The sequence below is a fragment of the Ascoidea rubescens genome, assembly GCF_001661345.1.
Source record: "Ascoidea rubescens DSM 1968 unplaced genomic scaffold ASCRUscaffold_11, whole genome shotgun sequence".
NCBI classification, from domain to species: domain Eukaryota; kingdom Fungi; phylum Ascomycota; class Saccharomycetes; order Ascoideales; family Ascoideaceae; genus Ascoidea; species Ascoidea rubescens.
The window spans coordinates 219,797-230,868 of record NW_017962923.1 but is presented as its reverse complement, the minus strand read 5'-3'; the positions used below and the strand labels follow the sequence as shown (position 1 = coordinate 230,868).

Here is an 11,072-nt window from a genome sequence, read left to right as displayed (position 1 = left end):
CGAACACGTGTTCGTAAAGAGCCCTAAAATCGTGAAACCATTTAAATGTTTTTCCTTATCCTTTCTGAACAGCACCATCCTCCGTCATTTTTGCTTTGTACTGCCAACCTGCTCTTTGAGTCTTTCCTGTTGATCTAAGATAATGTTGTTGCTGATTTTGTTCACTCTGTTCTCAATCACTTTCAACAAATTGAAAATTCCCACAAGCTTTTCCTTAAGCATTTTAATTTTGAAATTGATCTCGTTGTCCAAATTGTTCAACTGATTTAAGTCTATTAGATCAAGGTCTTTGTCAATATTTGCAATTCTAATTTGTAACAATTTTATTCTTGACGTTAACACCATTTGTGACTCTTGTAAATTGTTCAATTTTTTTGAATAAGATTCTATTGAAGGTCCTATAATTGACTGAACAATTAGTTCTAACGGATGGATATTTGAAGATGCAGAGTTGCTTGTCGAAGTTGTAACATTAGATACCACTGATGAAGACTCATGATCATAATCCAAACTGTTAGGTCTGTTGAATCTGAATTTATTATTAAATGACATTTCTATTTTTTTGATTTCAACTGCAGAAATTCTTACTCAAACACTCAACTGTGTGGTGCAATTGTTTCCTATTCATTTCCTGTATTTCTTATTGATAGGGTAATCTTGGACCGGCTTTCAACGGCTTTTTTCAACTGCAACCTCGCCATTTTGAGTTATATCGAAGATAAGCAACATATTAATTTGCAAATTGCGTTTTAATTTTTTCTTCAATCAAGATGGCTTTTGAAGATAAAATTAACTATTTAGGCAAAAAAAATAATAGTGCTGATAGTGATAACGATAGTGATAACGATAGTGATAATGATGATAAAGATAGTAAAGGCTATGGAAATGACAACGGCAATAACAATCATGACAGTATTGATAATGCTCCTTCTGATTTCAATAACAACAATAGTTGGAACATAAATTTAAATACTGTGTATCTTAGGAAAATGTCTGAGGCTATTGATCCTATTAGAATTTCTGAGCTAAGAAAACAATATAACAGTAAAAGTACAAACCAAAATACACGAAAAAAGATCATAGATAATAGCAAAATTGCTGTTGTTCAGAATGAAAATAAAATTGAGGTTCCAAGAAATGTTGAATTGAATCAAAAGAATAATAATAATAAAAAAAAAAATAACAATCACGATAACCACTTTGATAATAATGGTGATATCAATGGCTATAACGATAATAATAATGACCATCATCATTATAACGATAATGATTCTGATAGTGGCAATGAAAATGAAAGCTACCCCAACTTTAATGAGTATGAATTCAAAAATAAAATGATGAGTAAAAAATCAAATATTCTTAATAATCGAATTAATCCTACTAGTGATTCCCTTTCAAATACTTCTACACCAAAAAATAGTTACAAAAATAATAGCAATTCTAATACCAACTTTGTTTCCAATCATATTCATAATGGAAGGAAAAAAAGCTGGTGGTCAAAATTATCATTTGAACAATCCCAATCTCAATCTCAATCTCAGCCTCTGACAGATTTAATGATAAGTTCCAACAAAAATATTCAGCTTTCTAGCCATGTGGTCACACAGGAGTCATCTTTAGATTCAAATAATTCTACCAATTCAAGGATATCATCAAATTCAGTAAACTCAAATAAAAATCAAGATAATAATACGTCTTTAAATAACACCAAAAATAATTCTGTTATTGTTGAAGATGAAAATTTAATTGTTAAAAAAACCTGGTTGGGTCGGAAATATTCTGTTACCAAAAGTTCAAATCAAAATCAAAGCATTCATAAAGATAACACGTCTAGTATCCTTAGACAAGATCAACTTATCTTGAATCAAAAGCATCCTGAAAATCAAATTGATATGCAAAACAATTGGCTTCAATGGTTTTGGAAGTCGAAAAACAACAATATTACAGATAATCAATCAAATTATAATGATGTAAATTCTGATATAAATTCCAATCAAGAATCTGAGAGTGCCAAACTAGCCAAAAAAATAATAACTACAAATAGCAATTTTTCAAACAATTTAAATGGAAACTTGGAAAATAAAACAAATCAAGGAAAATCATGGGGATTTTGGAGTTCGAATAAAAGTGCCAGTGAGTTAGCTGTAACAGGAACTAATTCAGAAACTCATCCTGCAAAACTCTCTAGTTCATTTTCTCCGATTACACCAATGGAAACTGTGGAAGAGAGTAATTTTGCTGATAGCAATATTAGCAATAAAAATTTTTTGGAGAATTCTAATTTATCACTTGGGAAAAACAATTTAGTTTTGCCTCCTTTGTATTCTTGTTATCGAGATATTTCTATAGGTACAAGAATAAGATTAGTTATAAATAGATATTTTTTAAATTTTTATTGTAAAAAAATTAAACAGGAAAGTTATAATGAGAATTTGATTAGAAGTATAATACCAGAAGAAAGACATTTATATCATATTCCTTCAAAAAATTTATATCATAAAGTGCATAAATGTATTGTTATTGGTGTTCATGGGTTTTTTCCTATAAAAATAGTTCGAACATTAATCGGACAGCCGACGGGAACATCAATTAAGTTTGCGAGTGAGTGTAAAGAAGCATTGATAGAATGGGGGATAGAGAATCAAATGGATTTGGATATTGAAACAATTGCGTTAGAAGGAGAGGGAAGAATCAGCGATAGGGTTGATAATTTGAGTAAATTGTTGGAAAATTGGTATGATAAGATAATGAAGTGTGATTTATTGTTATTTGCGACACATTCACAAGGTGTTCCGGTTTCGATAAATATATTGGCTAAGTTAATAAAAGAAAAATATGAGATTGTTAAAAATATTAAAAAAATTGGGTTAATTGGAATGGCAGGGATTTGTCTTGGGCCATTTCCTGGATTAGAAGAGCGATATTTAATTCGGGCATATTCTACATTAGAAGCAGATATAATGATGGAATTATTTGAATTTCAAAATCCTAAATCGAAGCAGTCCAAGAATTTGATTGAAAGTCTTAAAATTATTTTAAGAAATAATGTTAAGGTGACATTTATAGGGTCGATTAATGATCAATTGGTTCCATTATTTTCATCACTTTGTTATCAAATGAATCATCCAAATATTTATAGGGGAGTTTTTATTCATGGGCCATTATTAGAAAATGAATTTAAAGATTGCAGATTTTTAATTGATTTGATTCATATTTGCGTGTTAATTACAAATGTTGGGTTTTCTGATTTTGGGTTAATCCAAGAAATTAGTAAATATTTAATGGGAAATTTAACTGGTGGTGGCCATTCTAAGATTTATCACGAACGGCAGGTTTATATTAATGGAATTCAAAATGTGTTGGAAACCACTGATTACGGATTTTTAAATAGTGAAAAAAGTGATAAAGATGGAAATGGAAATGAAAATGGAAATGGAAATGAAAATGGAAATGGAAATGAAAATGAAAATGAAAATGAAAATGAAAATGACGATTTTGGATTTGAAATAAAGCAGATTGATTGCAAGAAAATATCTAAAAATATTTATTATTTACCTTGGATATTAAATAATGTGATAAATGAGATTAGAAAGGTCAAAAGTCTTGAATCAAGACAGATTATACGAAATTTAAAGAAAAGATATGATGAATGGGAGCCTATTACTAAAGAACTAAAAGAGCTAAAGGAATGTTTTGAAGCCATTAAGCTTGAAAAAGATTGAGTAACTAAGAAACAGAGAAACAGAGAACAGAGAAACCAAGACATAAAAGGTTGTTATTTTTTTTTGGTAAAATTTTTATAGTTTTGCAAAAAGTCGTTGGCATCGTTAATTTTATCAGCATCGCTTTTAACCTTATCAATCCATCTGTTGACCAAGGTTTGATTTTCTGATTCTAAATTAGAGATTTTGTCCTGTAACAAATTATTTTGGATTTGCAAAGACAATAGCTCATCGTTGATCAAATTCAAAGCGTTGTTTTTCATTAGGTTTTCCTCAACCTTGAAATTCAAGTGTTTCTTTAGGTTATTTACATCGGAAACCAAGTCTTTGTTCGATGAAGATAGTCTACTGCAATTTAAAGAGAGGGTTTCATTTTGCTTTTTCAAGACCGAAAGCTGTGCCAATAGTTGTGCAGCAGATTTATGGTCTGGAGAATTTGGAGAAGAGAGAAGTTGAGAGTTGGCAGCGAGGAGAGGTTCAACCAGGAAGGCTCTTTCTAGAAGAACATGAAAGGAATGAAAGTATTCCGTAGAGAGGTCCTCATAGGCGTCTCTCTGGTCCAACAAACGCACGACCTTTTCCTTCCAAAGCTCATCTGCGCGAGAATCCATGGATGTACAAGTGTTTGTGTTGCCAACTCCCGAAAATCTTCCGGGAGCACAAGTAGCAGTGAGGCACGTGCACTCGTGGCACACGTGCCGCCGGAAGAGCAGCACCGGAAGAGCAGCATCGGACACGTTGCGCGAAACGCAGAGCGGACCAGGTGGTGGCCAATGCCGTCAGCCCGCTCGCGCTATCCGCCTATCGCGGGCGGGCTCCGCGCCATGCTGGTGGTGGGCCAGTGGCACGGGGCAGCTGTCAAGGTGAGACAAGACGCAGCGGTTGACAGCAAGAGCAGAAACAGCCAGAGACCATCAGCAGACAAGCCAACACTGATATCCTCCCGCAGTTGGAGCGTGCAACAGTCTTGTTGCTGAATATCTCTGCTTTTCCTCTCTTATTTAAACGCCTTTGTCTGCTCTGCTTCTTTTACTTTTTTTGCTTTTTAAGATTTTTTCATCAACTTCACTACAATTCGTTATATTTCTTCAAGTCTCAAGCTTTTGACCTTTTGACTTTTTGCTTTCTTCACTTTCACTTGATTCACTTGTTTAGTTTCTCTTAATTTCCTCTATACTATATCCATCAGCAACAATGTCAAGATTATCTTGGATGACAAATTTAAAGATTTCTGACGATGAATTACAATCCTCCTATCGTCGCTCTTCTATCATTGGGACCATTGGCCCAAAGACAAACTCTGTCGAAATGATCACAAAGTTGAGAAAAGCGGGTTTAAATATTGTTAGAATGAATTTTTCTCATGGTTCTTATGACTACCATGCAAGTGTGATAAACAATGCAAGAAAATCAGAACAAATATTCCCTGGAAGACCATTGGGTATTGCTTTAGATACAAAAGGTCCTGAAATTAGAAGTGGTACAACTTTAGATGACAAAGAATACCCTATTCCTCCTAATCATGAAATGATCTTTACAACTAACGACGATTATATATATTCTTCAGATGACAAAACCATGTATATTGATTATAAAAATATCACAAAGGTCATCAAGCCCGGGAAAATCATTTATGTCGATGATGGTGTATTATCTTTTGAAGTATTAGAAGTTTTGGACAATCAAAATTTAAAAGTCATTTCAATCAACGCTGGTAAAATTTGCTCTCATAAAGGTATCAATTTGCCTGGAACAGACGTCGACTTACCTGCCTTATCTGAAAAGGACAAACAGGATTTGAGATTTGGTGTTGATAATAACGTCCACATGGTCTTTGCCTCTTTCATTAGAACTGCCCAGGATGTTTTAGATATTAGAGATGTTTTAGGTCAAGACGGTAAAAATATTCAAATCATCGTTAAAATAGAATCTCAACAAGGTGTCGACAACTTTGATGAAATTTTAAAAGTAACTGATGGTGTCATGGTTGCAAGAGGTGATTTAGGTATTGAAATCCCTGCTCCTGAAGTCTTTTTGGTTCAAAAAAAACTAATAGCGAAATGCAATTTGGCTGGAAAACCCGTCATTTGCGCTACTCAAATGTTGGAATCAATGACCTATAACCCAAGACCAACAAGAGCTGAGGTCTCTGATGTCGCTAATGCTATTTTAGATGGTGCCGATTGTGTCATGTTATCCGGTGAAACTGCAAAAGGTAACTATCCAATTGAGGCTGTCACAATGATGCATAACACTGCCTTATTAGCTGAACAAACAATTCCTTATCCAGCCTTGTTTAACGATATTAGAGATGAAACAAAAAAACCAACAGAAACTGTCGAAACAATTGCTTGTGCTGCTGTTGCCGCTTCTTATGAACAAAACGCAAAAGCTATTGTTGTTTTATCAACATCTGGTACAACTGCAAGACTAGTATCCAAATACAGACCTATTTGCCCAATCATTATGATTACAAGAAACCCCAAATCCGCAAGATATGCTCATTTGTATAGAGGTGTTTATCCATTCGTCTATTCTGAAGATAGATTAGATGATTGGCAATCTGATGTTGAATTAAGATTGCAAACTGCCATCGCTGATGCTGCTATGCTAAAAATTATTAAAAAGGGTGATACCATAATTGCAATTCAAGGTTGGACTAGAGGTCTTGGTCATTCAAACACAATGAGAATTTTATCTGCCTAATCTAGAAAATAGCTGACTGTTTCAACTCGATCTTTTATTATTTTTATATCATTTCCACTTTTATTTCATCTTCATTTTTTTACTGTTTACTTTTTATTTGCCATTTTCATTTTCATTTTCATTTTCATTATATTATTATTTTTTTTTATAGATTTTAATTTCTTATATAATTAAAAAAAATTGAAAAAATCATAAATTTTGTTCATCTGCTTTATTGAAACTAACAAGTCTGTAAATTTAACCCCTTTAGCCACTACAACCAAAAAAAAGGTATTGGTTTGAAGTGTCGGCTATTGCCTATTTTGCCACAGCCAATAAAAGCACGCCAATGCTCCTCAGTGCTCTCACGGATTGACTTGAGAGCAAACAATTCTCTTGTTGCTTATATTAGTGCAGTGTTGCTAACTAAAATCCAGGATAAACAGAGTAAGAATCATTGCAATATTTTTTTTTTTAAATAGTTCATGATTTTTTCTTGTGCAAAGTATCCAGTTAATAATATATTTAAACAATCCTTTTCGAAGAATTTCAAATATCTTTACAAGCCACCCGTCAGCTATTCTCATTCTCCCTTTTATAATCCAATTAACAAAATAATCATGTTTAGACCTTTAGTCACTATTTCTGATTCAATTATCGAATCATTAAATAAACACGAAGTCTTCCCCGATGTTTTGCCTGAATTCAAACCAAAGGGATTGTTAACAATTTCTTATGGTAAAGATAAGGATGTTGCGTTGGGCAATACATTTTCTCCTGACGAAACCCAAAGTGTACCAAGAATAGCATTTACATTAAATCAACCAGATTCATCGACTACTTCGGCCTCGTCAAATAAGAATTCTGAAGGCAACCTAGACTCTTCTTATATTAATATCACTTCGTCGGATTTATTTACTTTGGTTGTAACTGATCCAGATGCACCATCTAGAACAGATAAAAAATGGTCTGAATATTGTCACTATATCGCTTCGAATTTGGTTTTGAAAGATACGACTCCAGGTTCTGCCTCGACTGACCAATTCCTAAGTGCTGAATTGCCATTGGAATCATCTTCCAACGTTACATTAATTCCTTACATGGGCCCTGGTCCTCCCCCTAAAACCGGCAAGCATCGTTATGTTTTTATTTTATTTAAACAAAATCATTCACTTGAACCAAAGGCTCCCAGTGATAGACCAAATTGGGGTACAGGAAAACCTGCAACTGGTGTTTACGACTGGGCAACTAAATATGGTTTAGAACCATATGCTGTCAACTTTTTTTATGCTCAAAATAGTACTCAATAAATCTATGAGATTTTTTATATGTTTTTTTATTGAGGTTTTTTATTGAGGTTTTTTGTTTTTTTGTTTTTTGTTTTTTTGTTGTTTTTTTTTTTGAATTTTACTCATTTTTATTTCATCTATTTTTAATTCCATCATTTATAACAGAAGTGATTTTATTGTAGAATTAATTTAAATCATCATTACAACTCCAATCGGAGAGATGATAAATGGAGTTACACTAAAGAATTCCAAATGGTGCACAATGCAAGTCTGCACTAAAACGTATATAATGTCATATTTCCGCAGAAATTTTACGTTCCAGCCTTGTGGTCTTAATTCCACTTTACCCTCCCTGGCCCAATCCGGCAAATTTTTATAATATTCAAATAACCTCCAGAAAATGCTCAGTTTTCAATTGTCACCAGCTATTTCTAATAGCCACCAACTATCACCACTTTGAAATGTCTATCCAAGAAACATCACTTCCTGTGGATTCTCAGGTTATTGTTGCTTTTGCAAATGAAATTGATCATTTTCAAGTATTTATTAACAATAAAAATAGTTCCACAAACCCCCAATCTGGTCTTGACCAGCTTAACCTCTCCTCATATAACAATCCTTTCACTTTAATTAAAAATTTCAAATCTATTTCATCTCAAAAAGCTTTATCATTAATTCCCTCTTTGGATTGCGAGTTGGATTTAATTTTTAACCAGTCAAACTTGCTTAAAAGTGAAAATGATCCAAATTACAAAAATTTTGAAAATTGGGATCTAGAAACCAAATTTTGGCATCTATTAGATGTATTAATTTCTTTCAGGATCTCAGAAGAAGGCTCAAATCCAACCACTAATAATTTGAACAGCGGGCATAGTCCTTTATTGGATTCTAATTATAAAAACATTAAGGAAATTTGGTTGATTATACTATGGCTACAATCAAATTTTCCTAACATTTCTGCTTCTCTGAAACCAAAAATTCAAAATTCAAAATGGCTAAATACCAAATTATCAATACAGGAAGCTAATATCGTTTCATTCACAAATACAAAAAACAAAATTTCTTCAACGAATAAATTATTGTTATATAATAACAAAAAAAAAAATTCTACTTTGATTGATAACTATGTTTCTAACTTAGATCCAGACTCCATTTTTATTCAATATCCTAAAACAATTCATTCTTTAGATTTTCAATCTGATGAGGCTCAGTTCAAATATATTTACAGTATGATTCTATCTAAAAACTACCCTCAAGCCTTAGAATATTGTAAGGAAACAAATAATTGGAATCTTTATCTTATACTATCTGGATATAATAAACAGTTTCAACATTCAGAAGATTTTATTCAGGTTAACGCCTTAAAATTTTGGAGAGATGCTGTATCTCAACTTTCAATTCAACCAAACTTGTCCATTTACGAAAAAGCTATTTACAGTTATTTATCTGGTACAAATTTGCAAAACAATTTGGAAATTTCTAATAGCTGGGAAAATCATTTTTTGATTTTTTCAAATTTTTTGTTCACCAAAATTTTAAACGAAAGCCACCAAAATGGTTTTAATTTCATTCAATCTAAAATTGATAATAAAAATAGATATCAAGATAAAAATTATGAAGATAGCAACTACAATACGAGAAATATTGATACTATTGAAGATATTTTAAATATTTTGTCTTTAGATAAAAGTAATGCGATTATTAAAAAACAAAGTCAGCATAGTTTAAGAACACTTATTGGTTCAATTATTTCCAATAAAATTAATAAGTTAATTGAGTCTTTTATTTCCCAGCAATCGCTAAATGCGATAAATTTAGTTGATAATTCTACAGAGAATAAATATGAAGATGAAACATTAATACCCTATCCAGTTTATGAAAATAGTGATATTGATAATGCTAATGATTTTGAACAAGATAACATATTGAGGATTTTAACGCATTTATCAATTAGTTTAAAAATCATTGATGATAATTTAGTATCAGATTTAAATTTGAATTCATTGATACTTTTGTATCTTAATTATTTATTTGATTGGAAGTTTTTCAATTTAATTCCCAATTATATTAATTTTATAACGATAAACAAACTTAAAATCCAGGCATTTTTATTTTATTTGTCGAAAATTTTTAATATAGAAAACAAGAAAAAAGTGATTTCAATTTCGGGTCGTTTTTTGAAAATTGATGAATTCAATACGATCATTAAGGAAACAGTTAATAGGGCATTTTCAAAAACATCAAAGTATTATGATTTATCTTTGGATATTAATAAAGTAAGCATTAGTTTTGATGTCACATTATTTGATAGAAATGTGTGCCGAAATGTTGAATGGTTAATTTTAAATGACATGAATATTGACGGAGTTGAAGCCATTGCAGGGCTATTTAGAAGACTTTTCCTAGCCGGAAGATTGGGATCATTGAAGGAATTTTATCGTCGTCATGATTTTAAAAAAATCATTAAAAAAGCAGATTCAGAATTTGTGGTTAATAAAATGACAAGCCAGAATAGGTTTAAACAATTTTCTTTGGTTAAACTTGAATTATTGGAGTACATTAATTTTTTTTCAAAATCAATTGAAGTTTTTGACAAATATAAAGAATTTTTAAGCGAACATGATTTGGTTCCAAATGAAGACTCGAGATCATGGCATTCATTTGAAGTGAATAGTTACCTCAATTCAGAGATAATTAAACCTTTAAAAAGGTTGATAGACTCATTTTTAATTGAGTTAACTAGAGATCGAAGAAAAGAAATTGATGATGATACTTTAAAGACATTAGAAAACATTAGGGCGTTATATATCCCCTTTTTGATTATAAACTTGCATGAAATCCTAATCAATTCAAGATTTGGTGGATATGGCAAAGAGTTTTTAACAAAGGCTCTTTCTTTGGCTGTTCAGGTTGCAGATGGAAACAACAAACTTTACGAGCACTTTAGAAAAGGCAACAAATTAAGGCAGTATTTAAAAATGGTGGCACATGCAGCTGCTTTAGCTAGCAAATATGGCGAACAGGGCCTCTACACCGTCTTGCAATAAGCTGTTCTTGGGGTCCATGGCCATTTCCAACTATATAAGACTATATACAGACTTTGTACAGTTTAGTAAAAGCTCCCAAACGTGCTGTTCGTTGTGTTGTATTTTGTAGCTGTTTTCCAGACCAGGTCTGGCTTTGTGGCCCAGGGTCTTCGGAACCGGGAATCGGCTGGAAAACCAGTGCAACTCTCCAGCTGGCTTTCTGCTGCTCATCTTACTACCCATCTTATTGTCTTGCTCAACTCTTCCAGAGATGCTCAGCATTCCTCGAGATAATCTAACATGTTGGTTCTTCCTAGTCTATCTCAGCCAGTTCTTTGCACTGGTGCAGA

The 11,072-nt window shown here is 32.3% G+C and overlaps 6 protein-coding genes across 6 annotated transcripts; 4 read left to right on the top strand and 2 right to left on the bottom strand.

The window, feature by feature from the left end:
- Window positions 1-84: 84 nt before the first annotated feature.
- Window positions 85-552, bottom strand: ASCRUDRAFT_81896 (uncharacterized protein; the record flags this gene model as incomplete). Its single annotated transcript, XM_020194675.1, has 1 exon — window positions 85-552. One exon carries the CDS (start codon window positions 550-552, stop codon window positions 85-87), a length of 468 nt encoding a protein of 155 aa, XP_020045906.1.
- Window positions 553-2,498: 1,946 nt separating this feature from the next.
- Window positions 2,499-3,716, top strand: ASCRUDRAFT_23489 (uncharacterized protein; the record flags this gene model as incomplete). Its single annotated transcript, XM_020189793.1, has 1 exon — window positions 2,499-3,716. A coding segment is annotated over one exon (1,218 nt), but the record flags the coding sequence as incomplete, so codon positions are not given.
- Window positions 3,717-3,775: 59 nt separating this feature from the next.
- Window positions 3,776-4,333, bottom strand: ATG16 (Atg16p; the record flags this gene model as incomplete). The annotated part of the gene is made up of 1 exon (XM_020190754.1): window positions 3,776-4,333. One exon carries the CDS (start codon window positions 4,331-4,333, stop codon window positions 3,776-3,778), a length of 558 nt encoding a protein of 185 aa, XP_020045904.1.
- Window positions 4,334-4,916: 583 nt separating this feature from the next.
- ASCRUDRAFT_81894 (pyruvate kinase) lies at window positions 4,917-6,428 on the top strand (the record flags this gene model as incomplete). Its single annotated transcript, XM_020194674.1, has 1 exon — window positions 4,917-6,428. The coding sequence occupies one exon, from the start codon at window positions 4,917-4,919 to the stop codon at window positions 6,426-6,428; it is 1,512 nt and encodes a 503-aa protein (XP_020045903.1).
- Window positions 6,429-6,828: 400 nt separating this feature from the next.
- On the top strand, window positions 6,829-7,779 carry ASCRUDRAFT_76962 (YbhB/YbcL family Raf kinase inhibitor-like protein). The gene has a single exon (XM_020193678.1). The coding sequence runs from the start codon at window positions 7,028-7,030 to the stop codon at window positions 7,715-7,717; it is 690 nt and encodes a 229-aa protein (XP_020045902.1). The 5' UTR covers window positions 6,829-7,027; the 3' UTR covers window positions 7,718-7,779.
- Window positions 7,780-8,126: 347 nt separating this feature from the next.
- On the top strand, window positions 8,127-10,883 carry NUP84 (Nup84p). The gene has a single exon (XM_020188730.1). The coding sequence runs from the start codon at window positions 8,158-8,160 to the stop codon at window positions 10,741-10,743; it is 2,586 nt and encodes an 861-aa protein (XP_020045901.1). The 5' UTR covers window positions 8,127-8,157; the 3' UTR covers window positions 10,744-10,883.
- Window positions 10,884-11,072: the final 189 nt, after the last annotated feature.

Coding starts and splice junctions, on each gene's coding strand:
- NUP84 (XM_020188730.1), top strand. CDS start 8,158: ATGTCTATCCAAGAAACATCACTTCCTGTGGATTCTCAGGTTATTGTT.
- ASCRUDRAFT_76962 (XM_020193678.1), top strand. CDS start 7,028: ATGTTTAGACCTTTAGTCACTATTTCTGATTCAATTATCGAATCATTA.